General features: G+C 36.3%; 1 protein-coding gene across 6 annotated transcripts in view; it reads right to left on the reverse strand.

Moving 5' to 3' along the window:
- The window catches only part of CCDC66 (coiled-coil domain containing 66), a 49,133-nt gene that overhangs the window by 4,557 nt on the left and 24,125 nt on the right, over window positions 1-20,451 (reverse strand). For 5 of the 6 annotated variants that reach the window (XM_077776659.1, XM_077776656.1, XM_077776658.1 and 2 more), the window contains 6 exons: window positions 16,936-17,067; window positions 16,073-16,323; window positions 15,776-15,860; window positions 14,556-14,717; window positions 11,519-11,663; window positions 10,441-10,539 (listed from right to left, as the gene is read on the reverse strand). In XM_077776659.1, the coding sequence (XP_077632785.1) occupies window positions 10,441-10,539; window positions 11,519-11,663; window positions 14,556-14,717; window positions 15,776-15,860; window positions 16,073-16,323; window positions 16,936-17,067 (874 nt within the window). The remainder of the gene's footprint in view (window positions 1-10,440; window positions 10,540-11,518; window positions 11,664-14,555; window positions 14,718-15,775; window positions 15,861-16,072; window positions 16,324-16,935; window positions 17,068-20,451) is intronic. The other variant, XM_077776657.1, reaches the window with a different exon arrangement.

Consider the following 20,451-nt stretch of genomic DNA (forward strand, 5'->3'; position numbering starts at 1 on the left):
TATTTGAGGAAATGCTATATGTCTTCTACAATGACTCCAGTATTTTACATTATCACCCACTGTGCACACGGGTTCCAATTTCTCCAAATCTTCTATTAAACCATTTTTAAGTGTACCATTCACTGCAGCAAGCATACCCACAATGCTGCACAATTTCAGACCCTTTCAATACCCCAAACAAACCCTGCATCCACTAAGCAGTAAACTCCACATTCCACTCTCCCTCTCAACCTCCAGCAACCTCTACTCTATTTTCCATCTCTATGAATGTGTCCGCCCCACCCTGGATTCCTCTCATTAAGTGGAACTATATAATATTTATCTGTGCACTCCTACCCAACCCTATGCCTAGCTTATTGGCAGCATAATTCCTTGGTCACCCATGCCACAGCATAGATCAGACCTTAAGCTGATTCATTCCTAGCATCACATAATAAAGACCATTTTTTTAACACTTGATCTTAGCCAAAAGGCCGAGAAGCGATTAAAGACCATTTTTTAAACAAAACTTTTCACAGGATTGTCCTGGCTTTCATTTAGAATATACAGAAGCCATATGTAATGTCATCTTGTACATCTAAGTGTATTTCTGAGCAAAACTCTTAATTTTCCCTATCAATAATAACTGACAAAATTTTCATCAAAAGCAATGTACAAAAAATTTCTTTTAAGTGAGATGTTAAGCTCCAGGCTCTGAGCTGGCAGTCAGCACAGAGCCCGACGCGGGGCTCGAACCCACGAACCGCGAGATCATGACCTAAGCGAAAGTCGGACGCTTAGCCGACTAAGCCACCCAGGCGCCCCGGAAAATTTCTTTTATATCTCCCTTCTTGGAACCAAATTTTTAGGGAAATGTTGCTACTGATAAAAGTCATGTTGCATTTTGTGTACTTTTAGGTCTCATACCATTATACTCTGCCTGCAGATCATCCAAGTCACACACAAAAAGGAAAAGTTCACTTAAAAAAAAATCTGAAATTTCTTAACAATTTACATGTTTAGGGTTGTGTTCTGCTGAAACAGCTATGGGACCAGTTGAACAATCTTGCAAAAGGTTTTCTTTCACTCATGATTAAAATTTTAAATACGTAATTAACTCATGAAAAAGGTCTGTGTTCACATTAAAAAAAAATTAAGTCCACTTATTGCTCTCTTGCACACTTACTAGGTGTGTTATTCCAGACAGGAGATGCTCTAGGACCAATTGATAGTAAGGCTACCCAGCCTGCATCATTCTCATACTGGATATCTTCTTTTGCCACTCTATACCCACTTAACACTTTTTCCTACCCTGGCAAGCTGACTGGTATGAACCGTATCAATGAGTTCCTGGGTCCTCTGGCTTCAGTCAACAGGGTTCACAAGCAGATTAAAGGGAGGGAACAGAATTAATTCAGGATATTTATTCCACTGGCTCATTATGAGTTGACCTGAGGCTGACTCCGTCCCTCTACCAAAGTTCATTATTCCCCTCAAAGTTCCCTCTAACACAACGTCTGTCTTCTAGGTTCTGGTAATCAATTTAGTTGTTGCTAGCACCAAAGTCATGCACTATCTGATTCCCTCATACCTACTCCTTTGGAAATATTTCCTTCCTGCATAAACCATCTTGAATTATCTATTTTGAGATGCTGACTGATTAAATTTAGAGCTGCTCAATGAAAAGGCACATAATTTCACTATTTTAAGACTATTTTCACTTTTCCTCAATGTTCAGGATTTATATAATCTGGTAATTTATCTGGGCACAGGGACAGGACTGAACCAGATTCTTCAAGCTTAAGAGCGATCAAAAAATACCAAGAGTTCATAAGCAGAATAATTTTAGGTAAGCAAGAAGCTTAAGTTAGTAACCCAGAGCTTCTCCTGAGGCGCGATGGGTTTGAACCCTACATTGGGCATTGTAACTTTTAAGACCTGCACTTGAGAAATGAGCCCCTAAAACATATACCTTTGAAAGCCAACAGGGCTCATGTTCATGAGACCCAGCAAGCTATAGTGGAAAGAAGAAATGGCTTTTAAAGGGTTGTTGTGTGGACTTCCTTGCCCCAGGGCCCGCCCAAAGGTAGCCAACAGTGCCCAGAGTTGAATATAAGTAAATGAGCCTTTTTTACATAAAGTGAAGGGCAGGCATCTAACTTAACACATATCTAGGGTCCTGCTGGGATACTGTTTCAGGGAACTGAGGCTGGCAAGTTCTACCTTCATTTAAAACTCTAGGCCTCCCCTGGACCCCTAGCAAGTGCTATCTTTAGAGTCCCCCCTCCCCCTCGCATCTGCCTCACTCCAACTAGCAAGTTTCATCTTCACATTCTTCCTGTGTCCTGTTCCACAGTGCCAATATCTCCTTACACATGTCTGTTGCCCTGAATTTTATGTCTTGTGCCCTGGTTTCTGCAGCTGCTATGTATGGGGTGCCCCTTGATCACCTGGCCTCCAGGGCTTATGCTCGTGGTCCTACTGGACTGTATATATTTTTATACTTTAAATGCTGATGCCTGAGGGTCTGACTTTCACTTAGCCTGAATCTAGATGCACCATGAGATATTCCCCTCTAGGACACTGACCCAGTCTTGGCACACTTAACTACTGGCAGTCTTTTTTATTTTTATTTTTTAATGTTTATTTTTGAGAGAGAGACAAAATTTTTGAGTGGGCTAGGGACAGTGAGAGAAGGGGACAGAGAATCTGAAGCAGGCTCCAGGCTACAAGCTGTCAGCACAGAGCCCAACACAAGGCTCAAACCTAGGAGCCACAAATTCAGGACCTAAGCTGAAGCTGGATGCTGAACCAGCTGAGCCACCCAGGCACCCCTTTACTGGGAGCTTTTAAAAATAAAACCGGCAGGTGCCTGGGTGGCTTAGTTGGTTAATTGAGCATTCTGACTTCAGCTCAGATCATGATCTCATAGTTCATCAGTTTGAGCCCTGCCTCAGGCTCAGGCTCACTGCTTTCAGCACAGAGTCTGCTTCATATCCTCTGTCCCCTCTCTCTCTGCCCCTCCCCTGCTGGTTCTCTCTCTCAAAATAAATAAACTTTAAAAAAAATTTTTTTTTATTTATATAAAAACCTTAAAATTTTCTTTAATGTTCCTTTATATTTTAAGATACAGAGATAGAGCATGAGCGGGGAAGTAGCAGAGAGAGATGGAGACTGAATCTGAAGCAGGCTCCAGGCTCTGAGCTGCCAGCACTGAGTGTGGAGCTGGAACCCATGAACTAAGAGATCATGATCTGAGCCAAAGACAGATGCCCAACCAACTGAGCCACCCAGGTACCCCTCAAAATAAATAAACTTAAAAAAAATAGAAATAATTTACCTGATAGAGTTCAAAATAATGATAAAGATGCTCACAGAACTCAAAAGAATGGATAAGGATATTTTCAAAAACAAAATAAATATAAATAACAAAGTACCAAATAGAAGTCACACAGCTGAGGAATAGAGTAACTGTACTGAAACATACACTGAAAGAGTACAGCAAATGAGATGAAGCAGAAGAAAGGATCAGTGAACTCAAAGACAGGGCAGTGGAACTCCAATCAGAGCATCAAAAAAAAAAAAAAATAACATAAAATAAATAAAAGTGAAGACAGCTCAAGGAACTTATGGGACATCAAGCAGACTAATATTCACATTACATGACGGAATCCTAGAAGAAGAGAAAGGGGCAGAAAACTTACTTGAAGAAACAATAGTTGAAAACTTTCCTAACCTGGAAAAGAAACAGATACTAGATATAGGAAGCACAGAGAATTCAAAATAAGATAAACACAAAGAAACCATCACCAAGATACATTGTCACTAAAATGTTAAAACTTTAAGATAGGAACAAATCTTTAAAACGGTGAGAAAATCAACTTGTTACATACAAGGAACCGTCCTAAGACTATACGAGATTTTTCAGCAGGAATTTTGTAGGCCAGAAGGCAGTGGCTCAATATAATCAAAGGGCTGAAAGAGAAACCTTCCAACGAAGAATAATGTATGTGGCAAAGTTATCATTCAGAATTAAAGGAGAATTTACTTTCTAGAGAAACAAAACATAAGAGTTCATCACCACTAAACCAGCCTTAAAAGGAATGTAAAGGGGAGTTCTTTAAGCTGAAAACAAAGGGCACTAATCAATAACAAAACTGCAAAACTAAAAATCTCACTAGAAAACATTAATACAAAATAAAAGTAGTAGCTTAATCACTTATAAAACTAGTCTTAAGATTAAAACACTGAAGCAATAGGGGTGCCTGGGTGGCTCAATCTGTTAAGTGTCCGTCTTAGGCTTAGGTCACAATCTCGCAGTTGGTGAGTTTGAACCCCACGTCAGGCTCTGGCTGATGAGCCTGGAGCCTGCTTCAGAGTCTGTATCTCCTGTCCCTCTGCCCCTTCCCTGCTCATGCTCACGTGTGTGTGTGCATGTGCGCGCTCTCTCTCTCAAAAATGAATCAATGTTAGAAAAAATTAAAGAAAACACTGAAGTAGTAAAAATCACCATAACTGGAATAACTAGTTAGGTGATACAAAAGATAAAAAGATGCAAAATGTGCCACCAGAAACAAAATGTGGGGCCAGGAGGGTGTAAAACTGTAGAGCTTTCAAATGCATTCAAACTTAAATTGTTACCACCTTAAAACATACTGTTCTAAATTAAGCTATATGTAAACCTAAAGGTAACCACAAAGAAAAAACCTACAGTAGATACACAAAAGATGGTCTTTTCTTGACCTTTTGTGAATCTAACAATACCATTAAAGTCATCAAGACAAAGAAAGAGAAACAGAAAGGAACAGAAAGGAAGTAGAAAACAACCAGAAAACAATGAACAAAATGGCAATACATACACACGTGTCAATAATTCCTTTCAATGTAAATGTACTAAATTTTCCAAATCAAAAGACATGGAATGGGTGAATGGATAAAAAAATTAGACCTATCTAAATGCTGCCTCTAAGAGACTCACTTCAGAAGGATACACAGATTGAAAATAAGGGATGGAAAAAGATGTTCCATGCCAACAGACAATAAAAGAAATTGAAGGTAGCTACACTTACATCAGACAAAATGGACTTTAAAACAAAGACTACAATAAACAGGAAAAGGCAGGCATTATGTAATGATAAAGAGGTCAATCCAACAAGAGAATATAACATTTGTAAATATTTATGCACTCAACACATAAGCACCTAAATATTAACAGACAAGCATTAACAGACATCACAGCAGTACAGTAACAGGAGACTTTAACACCCCACATACATCAGTGGATAGATCATCCAAACAAAGTAAAAAAACAAAGACCTTAAATGTTAGATCAGATGAACTTCACAGATATATTCAGAACAGTCAATCTAAAAGCAACAGAATACACATTCTTCACAAGTATACATGGAACATTCGTCAGGCTAGATCATGTTAGGCTACAAAACAAATTCATGAAATTTCAAATTAAGTCTACACACATTTTTTCCAAGCACAATGATATGAAATGAGAAATTAATAATTACCTGAAGAAAACTGGAAAATTCATAATTATGTGGAGATTAAATTAAGGAGTCAAAACATCAAAAGAGAATTTAATGTCTTGAGAAATTAAAATGGAAATAAAACATCAAAACTTATGGAATGCTTTGGTAAAAGCAGTTCTAAGAGGGAAATGAAGTTTATAATGATAAATGCCTACATCAAGAAACAAGAAAAATAAACAACATAACTTTAAATCTCAAGGAAAAAGAAGAACAAACAACCAAAGTCAGTATGAGGAAGGAAATAACAAAGATCAGAGGGGAAAAAAAGGAAATGGAGACTATAAAGACAACAGAAAGTATCAATGAAACTAAGAGCCGATTTTTTGCAAAGATAAAACTGACAGACTTTTGCTAGAATCATCAAAATCAGAATAAAAGAGAAAACATTACAACTGATACCACAGAAATACAAAGAATTATAAGACTACTATGAACAACTACAGACCAACAAATTTGACAACCTAAAACAAATGGATAAATTCCTAGAAACATACAACCTATCAAGACTAAATCATGAAGAAATAGAAAATCCAAACAGACCTACTACTAGTAAGGAGAATCAGTAATAAAAAAAACTCCCTGTAAACAAAAGTCCAACACTAGATGGAATCATTGGTGAATTCCACCCTACATTCAAAGAAAAATTAATAACCAATCCTCAAACTATTCCAAACAAAAAGAAGAGGGAATGCTTCCAAACTCATATTATGAGGCCCCAGCATCACCCCAATACCACAATCAGAGAAGAAAGCCATAAGAAAATTACAGGACAATACCTGTGACAAATATAGATGCAAAAAACTCAACAAAATATTAACAAACAGAATTCAACAATACATTAAAAGGATCATACATTATGATCAAGTAGGATTTATTCCAGGGATGCAAGGATGTTCCAACATCTGCAAATAAATCAACATCATACAACATATTAACAAAATGAAAGCTAAAGATCATATGATCATTTCAATGGATGCGGAAAAAGCATCTGACAAAACTCAACATCTATTTACGATAAAAACTCTTACACCGAGGGTATAGAGGGAATACACTTCAACATAATATGGTTGTATATGGCAAGCGAACAGCCAACATCATAGTCAGTAGTATAAAGGTGAAAGCTTTTTCTAAGATAAAGAACAAGATAAGGATGTCTACTCTCTCCACTGTTATTCAGCATAGTACTGGAAATCCTAGCCACAGCAATTAGGCAAGAAAAAGAAATAAAAGGCATCCAAACTGGAAAGGAAGAAGTAAAACTGTCATTATTTACAGATGACATACATTAAAAAATCCTAAAGACTCTACCAAAATCTTTCAGAAAATAAAACCAATTCTGTAAAGGTGCAGGACATAAATTCAATATACAAAAATCTGCTGCATTTCTAAACACTAATACTACTATTAGAAAAAGAAATTAAGAAAACAATCCTATTTGGAATTCCATCAAAAATAAAATACCTAGGAATAAATTCTACCAAGGAGGTGAAAGACATGTACACTGAAAACTTTAAGATGTTACTAAAAGAAACTGAAGAATACACAAAAAGAAATGCTCCATGCTCACTGGCTGAAAGAATTAATAATATTCTTAAAATCTGTACTGTCCAAAGCAATCTACAGATTCAGTGCAATCCCTACCAAAATTCCAGTGGCATTTTTCATAGAAGTAAACAATGCCAAAATTTCTATGGAACTACAAAAGACCCCAAATAGCCAAAGCAAGCTTGAAAAAAATAAGGTGGACTCATCAGACTACCTGATTTCAAATTATATTACAAAGCTATAGTCATCAAAACAATAAGATACTGACATAAAAACAAAGATACAGATCAAAAGAAAAGAACTGGGTGCCCAGTAATAAACCCATGCTTATACAGTCAATTTACTTACAACAAAGGAGCCAAGAGTACATAATAGGGAAAGGACAGTCTCTTCAGTGAACAGTCAAATGCAAAATAATGAAATTGATCACTATCTTATACTATACACAAAAATTAACTCAAAATGAATTAAAAACTTAAATGTATAACCTAAAACTGTAAAACTCCTAAAATTAAAAACAGGCAATAAACTCCTTGATACTGGTCTTAGCGATGATTTTTTGAATCTGAGTCCAAAAGTAAAGACAACAAAAGTAAAAATAAACAAGACTATATCAAACTAAAAACATTCTTCATAGCAAAGTGCAATGGAAACCAAGAACAAAGTGAAAAGGCAATCCTACTGAATGGGAGAAAATACTTGCAAATAATGTATCTGATAAAAGGTTAATATCCAAAATATAAAAGAACTCATACAATGCAACAGCAAAAGCAAAGAAATAATCTGATTTAAAAAAATGGGCAGAAGATCTGAACAATTTTCCAAAGACCTACAGATGGCCAACAGCTACACGAAAAAATACTTAACATCACTAACCATCAGGAAATAAAAACCACAATGAATGAGACATGGCCTTACACAAATCAGAATGGGGAGTACCAAAAAGACAAGAAATGAACAGAGTTGGCAAGGATGTAGAGAGAAGGGAACTTTCATGCACTGTTGGTGGGAATTATAAATTGGTAAATTTCTACTATGGAAAACAATACAAAGGTTTCTCAAAAAATTAAAAGTAGAACTACCACATGATCCAGCAATTCCACTTCAGGGTATTTATCTGAAAGAAAACAAAAAACACTAACTCAAAAAGATACGTGAACTCCCACGTTCACTACAGCATTATTTACAATAGTGAAGACGAAGCAACATTAAGTGTTGGACAAATATAAAGAAAATGCAGTGTACACACATACACACACACACACACACACACACACACACACAGAGGAATATTATCCAGCCATAAAAACAAATGAAATCTTGCCATTTGTGACATGGGAGGACCCTGAGAGCATTATGCTAAGTGAAAAAAGAGAAAGACAAATACCATAATGATCTTACTTCTATGTGGAATCTTAAAAAAGATAACCAAAAATAACCTCAGAAGCTCATAGATACAGATACTGTTGCCAAGAGAGGCAGTGGGTGGAAAAGGAAGGGCTAAATGGGTGAATGGTCAAAAGGTACAAACTCCAGTTATATGTCTTGGGGATGTAATGTACAACAGAGTGACTATAGTTAAAAAATAATTCCATATTTGAAAGTTGAGAGTAAATCTTAAAGTTCTCATCACAAGAAAAAATTTTGTAATTGATAGTGATGTTATTAATAAGACTTACTGTGATCATTCTGCAACATATACAAATATAGAATCACTACTGTACAGCTGAAATAATGTTATATGTCAACTATATCTCAATTTGAGAAAGTGAAGAGATAAAGGAGTTCCTGGAAGTTTATAAAAATTTCCCAGAAAGAGGGGCTCCTGGCGGGCTCAGTCAGTTGGGTGGCCGACTTTGGCTCAGGTCATGATCTCACGGTTTGGGAGTTCGAGCTCTGGGTTGGGATCTGTGCTGACAGCTCAGCCTGGAACCTGCTTCAGATTCTGTTCCCTCTCTCTCTCTGCCCCTCCTCTGCTCACACACTGTCATTCTGTCTCTCTCTCTCTCTCAAAAATAAACAAACATTTAAAAAAATTATTTAAAGTCAGGCAGAGAAGGACAGATACCATATGTTTGCACGTATAGGTGGATTAGGAGGAACTTAACAGAGGACCATGGGGGAGAAGAAGAGGAAAAATAGTTGGGGAGAGGGAGGGAGGCAAACCATGACAGACTCTTGAATACTGAGAACTGACTGAGGGATGATGCGGGTGGGGGAGAAGGCAAGGGGGTTATGGGCATGGAGAAGGGCACTTGTTGGGATAAGAACTGGGTGTTATATGGAAACCCACTTGACAATAAACTATTTAAGAAAAAAATAAAAAAAAATTTTAAAAATTCCCAGAAAGATAAAGAGGAAAGGATTCACAGTAAACATGAGACCTATGATAATAATACCCAACATGGATATTACCTTATCACCTTCTGAAAATTTTTAAATGAACACATAAAAAAGATGTTCAACATCATTAGTCACTGGGGAAATGCAAACCGAAACCACAATGACATACCACTTCACTACCATGAGAATAAGTGCAGGTGACCGACCATGCAGAAAAACTGAAACCCTCATACACTGCTGATGAAAATATAAAATGATAGAATTGTTTTGGAAAATGGTTTTGTAGTTCCTCAAATGTTAAACATACAGTTATATGTGACTCAGCAATGTTACTCTTCTCTCCCAGGAAACCTGAAAATATAGGTCTGCGTAAATTCTGCATGAGTGTTCACAGCATATCTGTAATTTTTAGTACAATTAACCCAAATGCCCGTCAAGTGATGAAGAAATAAACAAAATGTGTAATGGTATATGCACAAGATGGGAGATTATTCAACAATAAAAAAGAATGAGGTACGCACTATAATATGATGAACCTTAAAATATTGCGCTAAGTGAAATAATCCAGACACAGAAAACCAGATATGGTATGATTCCAATTACATGAAATGTCTAGGACAGACAAATCTAGAGTAACAGAAAAGTTGATCAGTGGTTGCCTATGACTGGAGAGGAGGGAGGAAGTGGACAAAGACTGCTAATGAATACAGGAGTTCTTTTTGGAGTTATAAAAATGTTCTAAAATTCATTGTGGGGATGGCTGCACAACTCTAAATATAATCTAACTGTACTTTTGAAAAAAATTGCATTGTATCCTCTAAAAGAGTTAATTTAATGCTATGTGAATTATATCTCAATAAAGCTGTTACAAAGAGATTAAAAGCCAAGAGATCCTTTATTTTCGTATTCTTACTGAAAACCTTTAATTCCTTAAATTTTTAACTGAGCTCAATTTTAAATTGAGCTTAATTCTAACTGTGATGTTAACTTTAAGTACATCTTAAACCAAATCACAACTTTAAACAAATACCTGTTTGCACACCAGTGTCCTTTTTGGGAGAGACTGTAGAATTGATACATGTATTCATTTTATCACTGATGTCATCCATGATGTCGTCCAAGCCATGTCCTAAATTTGAAATGTTAGTAGACTCATTATAATTCAGTTGTATCAACTGGCAAGGAAAATATATTATCCAACATAATGACAGTTCAGAAATATTAACAGAAATTATGTGTAGCAGCAACTGAATACACAGAAGACATTTAGTGTAATCAGAAAGTGTGAACACTGTATAATACAAACTTAAAAGGGCTCTCTAAAGTTTCTTACATGCATTTTTATCTGTTACTGAATTTTAGGGAGATCACTTCATAGATTTTTCCCAAAAACTGGGTAAAAAAGTGAACATTTTACCTACTGTGAGTAAAACATAAGAAAATTTAAGTAAAAGATTACCGGAAAGTGTAACATTATTTAGTTATACTCTTAAGGCGATTTCTCAAATAAAATAAGCATTATAGAGTTCCATTAGTTCAAGATCTGAAATTCCTTAAAAAATGTTTAATTAATAAGGTGCGTTAAAGGCATTAAAAATTGGAAATTGTTTAAAAATAATCTTCAAAAGATATTATAAATAGTTTTTAATTATTATTTTTAAGTCTGTTTATTTAAAAGAGAGCTTAGTGCATGAGCGGGAGAGAGGTAGAGAGAGAGAATACCAAGCTCTGCTGTCAGTGCAGAGCCCAATGCAGGTTTGATCCCATGAATCATGAGTCATGAACTAAACCGAGATCAAGAGTTGGACACTTGGACCCCTGGGTGGCTCAGTCGGTTAAGCATCTGACTTCAGCTCAGGTCATGATCTCATGGTTCGTGGGTTCGAGCTCCACATTGGGCTCTGTGCTGACAGCTAGCTCAGAGCCTGGAGCCTGTTTCCGATTCTGTGTCTCCCTCTCTCTCTGACCCTCCCCTGTTCATGCTGTCTCACTCTCTCAGAAATAAGTAAAAACATTAAAAAAAATTAAAAAAAAAAAAAAAGAGTTGGACACTCAATGGACTGAGACACCCAGCCTCCCCATAAGTAAAATTCTAGTGAAGTGCTTACCGCCAAGATTTTTAATCAATCCAGAAGTGTCATGTCCCTTTTGAGCCAATTCTCGGATTCTCTGTTCTTGCTTCAGTCTTTGTGCTAGCTCTTGTGCTCTTTGCATTGTCTGGAATAGCTCATTTGTCTTGAGAGTCATGATTTCCTATTAATATTGAAGGTGCACAAAGTTATTAAATGTAATTATGAAACCTGTACAGACTTAATTCTGGGTAGATATGCTACTATGTGCTAGGCACTATTCAAGATACTGGGAGAATAGTCAGGGCAAAGTTCCTTCCCTTCTGAAACTTACATTTTAGTATCTTTTTCTACAGCTGTATTAGACCACAAATTTAAGAACACTTTTACCTATTCAAGTTTATAATAAAGTTTTCAAAGGTTCTAAAACCAATGGTCAATTCCATCAGAATTCCACTAAGAGTAAAATATATTAAGAGGTAAAGCACAAGGTTTAATAAGCGGTGCACGCCTGGGGGGCTCAGTTGGTTAAGTGACCAACTTCGGCTCAGGTCATGATCTTGTAGTTCATTTGAGCCCTGCATCAGGCTCTGTGCTGTCAGCTCAGAGCCTGGAGCCTGCTTTGGATTCTGTGTCACCCTCCCTCCTCTGTCCCTGCCCTCCTCTGTTTGCGTGGGCATTCTCTCTCTCTCTCTTTTTCTCTCAAAAATAAACATTAAAAAATTTTTAAGTAAAAACAAAACCAAAAAACCATTAAGGTTTATGGCCATTTCTTGCAATTCAAACACGTGATACTTTGATTTTTTCATGTATATAGTTATTTCATAGGAGTAGTTGGCTCAGCCTATTCAACATAATGAAATTAGAACACAGACCATGTACTGCTTCATCAGCTAAGTGTGGAGTGAAGGCTGCAAATGAGAAAAATCAAGAAAATGCAGGTTCTTGGCCCCATCTCCCAGTTCCAGAGGAAGAGCTCTATAGCTCTACTCTAAACCTCCCAGATCCCTGGCAATCAAATGTCACTGTGTGACATGACACTTGATGCAAGCATACCTATGCTGTCTGCACCACTTAATAGAGATGTTTTCCAAGCTAACCAGATACCTACTCTTTTTGGGGCACCTGGGTGGCTCAGTTAGTTAAGCATCTGACTCTTGATTTTGGTTCAGGTCATGGTCTCACCATTCTAAGATCAAGTCCTACATCAGTCTCTGTACTGCCCGTGGAACCTGCTTGGGCTTCTCTCTCCTCACTCTTTCTGCCCCTCCCCCACTCACACACACTCTCTCAAAATAAATAAGCTTAAAAAACTCCATTTTTTACTCTAAAATGTTAATTATAATGTAAATATTACCATGTTCATGGACTGGAAGAATTAACACTGTTAAAGTCCACTCTAACCAAAGCAATGTACAGATTCAATGCAGTCCCTATCAAAATACCAATAGTATTTTTCCCAGAAGCAGAACAAATAATCCTGAAACTTGTATGGAACCACAAAGGACCTCTCAAATAGCCAATGTAATTTGAGAAAAAAGAACAAAACTGAAGGTATCTCAATTTTGGATTTCAACCTATATATACTACAAAGCTTGATTACAAAGCTTTAGTAATCAAAATAAGATAGGAATGGCACAAAACAGACACAGATCAACAAAACAGGATAGGGTGCCTAGGAATAAAACCATGCTTATATGGTCAACTAATCTACGATACCACAGGCAAGAATATGCAATGGGAAAAAGATAGTCACTTCAACAAATAGTGCTGGGAAAACTGTACAGTTACATGCACAAGAATGAAACTGGACTACTTCTTCCACCATACACAAAAATAAATTCAAAATGGATTATAGATCTAAATTATGAGACCTAAAACCATACAACTCCATAAAGAAACATAGGTAGTAACCTTTTGGACACTGGCAACAATTTTCTAGATATGTCTCCTCGGGCAAGGGAAACAAAAGTAAAACTGCTGGGATTACAACAAAACAAAAAGCTTCTGCAAAGAAAACCATCCACAAAACAAAAAAGGGAACCTATTGAATGAGAAGGTATCTGTAAACAATATATGTGAAAAAGATTTAATATCCAAAATACATAAAGAAGTTATACAACTACACCTAAACCCCAAATAATTTTATTTTTTGAAAAAGGGCAGAAGACCCAAATAGAGGTTTTTCCAAAGACATACAGATGGCTAATAGACATAGGAAAAGATGCTCAACATCAGGAAAATGCAAATCAAAAACCATAATTATTTCATCTCACATTGGTCAGACTGGTTAAGATCAAAAAGACAAGAAATAACAAGTGTTGGTGAGGATATAGAGAAAAGGGAACCCGCATACACTGTTGGTGGGAATGGAAACCGGTAAAACCACTGTGGAAAACAATACGAACTTTCTTCAAAAAACTAAAAATAGAACTACCATACAATCCAATAATTCCACTAGCAGTATTTACCCAAAGGAAACAAGAGATATATCCACTCCTATGTTTATTGCAGCATTATTTACAATAGCCAAAATATGGAAGCAACCCAAATATACATAGGTAGATGAATGAATAAAGATGATGAGGTGTGTATATATATTCTAGATTTTATTTAGCCGTACGAAAGAATGAGATCTTGCATTTGCAATAACATGGATGGACCTAGAGAGTATTACGCTAAGTGAAATAAGTCTGATGGGAAAGACGAATACCATATGAAGTCACTTACATGTGGAACCTAAAAAAATTAAATGAAAAGCCAAACAAAAACCCCCAAACACAAAAACAGACCCACATACTAGTAGTAGGAGGGATGGAGTTAGTAAATGGGTGAAGAGGAGTGGAAGGTACAGGCTTCCAGTTACGTAATGAATAAGTCATAGGGATGAAAGCTACAACACAGGGAATATAGTCAATGGTGCTATAATAGTGTATACTGTGACAGATGGTAGCTACACTTATGAACACACGTAACATATAGGACTGTTGAATCACTATTTTGTATAACTGAAACTAATGTAACATTGTGTGTCAACTACATTTCAATAAAACTTTTTTCATATATAAATACTTACTTCCTTTTGTTTTTGCTTAAGTAGGTCTTCTTCATACTGCTTCTGCATCTCTTCTCGTTCCCGTGCTAAACGGCGCTCCTCTTCTTGTTCTTCCTTCTTTCTTTGCTGTTCTTCCAGCTGCTTCTTCCTGCGTTTCTCCTCTACCTGAGCAGTGATAGCTTTCTTGTCATAAAACATAAATCACATAAATTACTGTCACAAATTTAAAAATCCATCTTTAGTATTTGTTTGTATTCCTAAAATAAGTTTATCAGCATCAGATGATATATAATATGGTATTATATATGTATGTAAAATTAAATTGTCAAATTTCCAATGTTTTTCTCCCTTCTCTCATTTGTCAAGTTCTATATATGCGTTTTCTTTAACTCTAGGAGGGCTGTTAGAAGAACTAATCAATGCCAGGTGCTTAGCATAATGCCTGGTAAGCAAGAGATAGTCTATAAATGTTCACTTGACTAACATTATTAAAATCTTTTAAATACTTTTTAATATTCTTGAAAGAGAGAGAGAGGGAGAGCACAAGTGGAGGAGGGACAGAGAGAGACACGGAATCTGAAGCAGGCTCCAAGCTCTGAGCTGTCAGCACAGAGCCCAATGTGGGTCTCAAACTCATGAACCCGGAGATGATGACCTGAGCCAAAGTCAGATCCTCAACCGACTGAGCCACCCACACACCCAAGAGTTATGTTTTTAATTAAACTGAATTCTTCATGTATTGGTGATTTTAAAGAATTATTCAGAATTTTAAGTCCCTTTAGTGATAGACTAAAATTAGGAGAGAACTTAAATCTTATTATACTCTCCTTTCTTATGTTATCTGCTAGATTTTTCTCAATCAGAATTCTACTTTCATGCCCTATATAGTTCCCTTACAAAGAACTAATGTTCATCCTGAACAGAATTCAGGAGAACTAAACCAATGAAAAAAATAACCAATATTAACTTAAGATTTAGTGCCATTTCATATGTGCAACTTACATATTAAAGATCTCTTCTGGAAGGCAAGTGTCTGGCTGTACTACATGATACGGTCTGGTTCTTAGCATGAATGTAATTTTAATATAATGCCAGCTGAAATAAGAATTAGATTCATCACAGGATTGGACAGGGCCTGTGCTATACATTTACACTGAAATTTTAACTACCATTTATTTAGGCATCCACTAGCCATGACTATTATTTATTAAGGCAAAGAACAATATCTTACAATGAAATACCTGATGTTCTAACTGTTTTTGTCGTCGCCTGTCACGTTCTTCAATCTGAGCTGGGTCCAAGAGGGCAGTCATAGAACGGAGAAAGCTGGCAAGACAGACACTTTAGCTATTCCAAACCCCCAAAAGATGGGTCTAACAAGGTGCTAAATCACTTTTGTTTCAGACATATCCTCTATTCATTTGTACTTTAAACAAAAAAGTCAAACCTGATCTCAATTAAGACATATTATAACAACAGTTCTTTTAATAAAGCACAGACTTTCTTAAACATCAATCAATACTCAAGAATAAACTTACTTTGTTTTCTGACTGTTTGCCATAGCTGTAACTCTAAGAGGTTTTGCTATATGCTCCTCCTCTGAAGGTTCAACCTGGCTTCCAGTCATAGGTGTATAAACACTGCTGATATCAGCCAGTTCCTGAGTGTCCGGAGAGACACAGAAGTACTCTTGTTGGTTGTATGTTGACCGAGAGGAGAGTTGAGACTGAGAAGCAGGATAGTTCTTTAATGAATCAAAATGCATTGCCCATCTGTCATGTTCCTCACCCTAATCATGATAAATAAGAATTACTAAGAATTTTTCCAATTGTTCTCATGTATAAAATCCTACAGAACAATCAAATTGATTTTTAAAATAATTTTTAATGTTTATTTGTTTATTCTGAGAGAGTGGGGGAGGGGCAGAGAGAGGAAAGAGAGAATCAAAGCAGACTCCACACTGTCAGCGCAGAGCCCAATGTGTGGCTAGAAACCAAGAACCATGAGATCATGACTTGAGCTAAAATCAAGAGTCAGATACTTAACCAACTAAGCCACCCAGGCACTACTCAAACATGATTTTTAAAAGTCACCACAGAGTAAAACAAGTATAATAAAATTAATGAAACTACATTCTTTACTGATTCCATATACACTTAGATAACTCGCTTCAAGAATATGAGAAATTCAAAGAATTAGGAAATTCCTAAGAAGTTACCTTTAAGAAGCTATGCAAAATCACACTTACTAAACACATTTGATAAGTGTTTCAAAAGAACATCTGATAATAATTTGAATACTGTAGTCTTGTCAAATAGTTCCAGGATATTTTTAGGCTTATGATTAAAGACTCTGAAATAATTTTTTTCATCTTTATATCCACATGTATTTGCCACGTTACCTTTGAAGATGTAATTTTTTCCTCTATTTTTCTTTGCCGATCATCTTCTATTTGTTTGTTCAAATCTTCAGTCCATTTCTTCTGCTGTTCTTGTTTCGCAGCACTGAAAGGATACTCCAGTGGTACTGCTTCCTAAACAAGGGTCATCAATACTGGCTAAAGTTTAGTTCTCTTTTTTCTAACTACTTTATGTTTACAAATCTTGCCAAAAACTTACACAGAGTTAAGCAGAAAGGCATTGATCTCTAAGAGGAACAGTAATTTTATTTTTTTAATGTTTTTATTTCTAGGAGAGAGAGAGAGACAGCGTGAGCAGGGGAGGGTCAGAGAGAGAGGGACTCTCACGTGACTCTCAGAGTCACGGACTCTGAAACAGGCTCCAGGCTCTGAGCTGGCAGTCAGCACAGAGCCCGATGTGGGGCTCGAACCCACGAACCGCGAGATCACGACCCAAGCGAAAGTCGGACGCTTAACTGACTAAGCCACCCAGGCGTCCCAAGAGGAACAGTAATTTTAAACAAAAATATTTGAGTTAAACAATTAAATAAATCTATTCCAATTTCCAGAATCATACTTATATACTAGTAGAGAACATAGTAAGATAACTAAATGTGAAAAAAGTAATTTTCTAATAAAAAGTTTTTTTAAAATAATTACAAAATTTTTAAAAATCTATCCTAATGCAGTCTCATTTAGACTTTGAAAGGAGTTACTGATAATTTAAATTAGATGTAAAACATTGTTTCACATTTGGCTTCAGAATATAAGAAATACTGCCTTTGGACCAAGAGCCAGGAGGACGTAAGACAGCCGGAGGCTTTCTCTATTGAATTATAATGTCTCGCTAGAGAGCCCTCTTTTCCATTTCTACTGCTACAGCCTTATCACAATACGATGTTTCAGTAAGAAAAACATAACTGTGTCCAAGTCAAGTCCTTGAATTCTAAGAAAAAAACAAAAATTAAAATAGTAGCATAAAAATTTGTTGTTGCTTCTTAACTTATGAAAATTTAGGATGGTCTAACAAAAAGAAAAGAATATATACTACTCAAACTGTCTTGAAATGCAACAGCTAAGCAACCAACATTTTGTTATATGAAAAACCTGCAGGACATAACTTTAAAAAGTTTGATAAACTACTAGTCATAACATATCTCATAAAGTCACTTTCTAACCTTGTTTTTAACAGAAACAATGAAAACTGATGAACTGTTTTGGTCAAAGGAAGGAAATATGTACACAAAAAGAAAAAAAATTAGTATCTCATTTATTCTCACATGTTTTAAAGAGAGAAAAACCATCACATTCCTTTAAGTATAAAAGAGCCACTTCAAAAGGAGCATTATCCTCAAAGTAATTCAACAATTCTATTTCTAGAAATATTATTTTGGATATCAAAATGGAAAAGAGAAGCAAATGTCCCTTTTTACCTCCTTACAAGACTTTCTCAACATGGTACTCAATCATTTTAGTCTGTCATTTGTTTCTTAAGTCTGATTTAACCAGATGTGGTTTCAAATTTCAGTAGTTACAAATTATTCAAAGTTTAGGTACAAGTCAAAATTACTCTTGAAAATTCCTAAAATCACTCATAAAATGTTTTGTATACATGTCTTTTATTTACACCTCTATGGAAAATTTAATAATCAGTTCTTAATTCTCTTCAATATAGAGAACAGAGGGCTGCTGGGGGTGGGGGGTGGGGAGATGGGCTAAATGGGTAAAGGGCATTAAGGAATCGGGGTGCCTGGGTGGCTCAGTCGGTTAAGCATCCAACTTCAGCTCAGGTCATGATCTCACAATTCGTGGGTTCGAGCCCCGCATCAGGCTCTGTGCTGACAGCTAGCTCAGAGCCTGGAGCCTGTTTCAGATTCTGTGTCTGTCTCTCTCTCTGACCCTCTGCTGCTCATGCTGTCTCCTCTCAGAAATAAATAAAACATTTAAAAAAAAAAAAAAGGAATCTACTCCTGAAATCATTGTTGCACTATATGTTAACTTGGATACAAATTAAATAATTTTTTAAATAATTATTCAAAAAACTAATCAGTTATTAATTCTTACTTAGTTCTTACTCAAGGATGTCTTATAACTTCCTTACCACCTGAATAATTCATTTCACTTTTCTAACTTACTAGGAAGCACTTTAAATTATTATTTTCTTTTTTTACAAGTTTCCCTTAATATGCAGTCAGAGAAGTTAAAGTATGAGGACTTGGGGGCAGAAGAGAGCCAGAAAACAGAGTGCAATCTAGCTTCTGGTTACTGAGCTCATTTAACTGAAACTGGGTAAAGCAGATACATATATAACCCAAGACCTACTGTGTAACAAAGATATTTTGACCATAGTCTAGCACCTTCCTTCCATCAGGTTCTCCACAGGGTTAAGTAAAGAACCCTCTCTCCCCAGGCTCAGTCACACTTTTTCCCCATTACTCCCCTCACATTATTAACCTGAAATGTCTCTTACTTAAAAACTCCTTTTTTAAACACCCATTTTGAGCCTACTCTCAAGTGAAAGCCATGAGAGAAAACTCATTTGCATGGGTACTCACTACACTCTTCCCCATAAACAATTCCTGATTTTATTAGGGTCCAAATGGAATGCTTTAGCCATCTTCAAATCATTGTTAGGAAATGTTACTTGCTCCTAATGAAAATGCTTTATGAAAGGCAGCTGCTAAATCAGAACTAAAAGCAGAGGGCGTTTTAAATGGTTCACTGCAGACATGTGGTTGTTCCACTGAATTCTCTTCTCAAAGCCATCTTTAAAATTGCAGCTTTGGGAAAGGAGAACACTTACTAGTGACTGCCACGGTATAAAATAGCTCTGTTTGCCAGTCCACGATTCCCATGTCCAGATGCCAAAAGCCTCCTCACTCTAGATATTGTTCACCTACCCAATCAACAAGTAGAAAAGCCATCTGTGTAAGTACTGGGTGGTCTCTGGACACTGGACTAAAAAGCACAGAATCCTCCAAGAGGAAGAGCAGCAAAACAAAAAGCTAAAATTGCCTTTTGGGGGGGGAGGGTTAGGGGGAGAAGGGAGAGTATTTTGAATTTGAAAATTACTTTGTTTAAAATCCTCTGGAACCAGGACTAAGTGGTGTGCATATAGCTAAAAATTCTGTGCTTATTTTCATGTGCTTATTTGCTATGTACCCATTTATCCTCTATGGAGCTATGTCTGTTCAAGTTTTCTAAAATTTAAAAAAGAGTTTTTAATACACCTAAAACTAATGTAACATTGCAGGTCAATTATACTTTAATTAAAAAAAATTTTTTTAATAAACTAAAAAAAAAATTAAAGGAGTGCCTCAGTGGCTCAGTCGGTTGGGCGTCCAATTCTTAATTTCAGCTCAGGTCATGATCTCACACTTCATGGGTTTGAGCCCCATGTCAGGCTATGTGCTGATGGCACAGAACCTGCTTGGGATTCTCTCTCTCTGTTCCTCCCCTGCTAACAAATTCTCTCAAAATAAACTTACAGAAATTTTTTAAATTTAATCATTACTGAAT

The sequence above is a fragment of the Crocuta crocuta genome, unplaced genomic scaffold (assembly GCF_008692635.1).
Source record: "Crocuta crocuta isolate KB4526 unplaced genomic scaffold, BGI_CrCroc_1.0 scaffold87, whole genome shotgun sequence".
Classification (NCBI taxonomy): domain Eukaryota; kingdom Metazoa; phylum Chordata; class Mammalia; order Carnivora; family Hyaenidae; genus Crocuta; species Crocuta crocuta.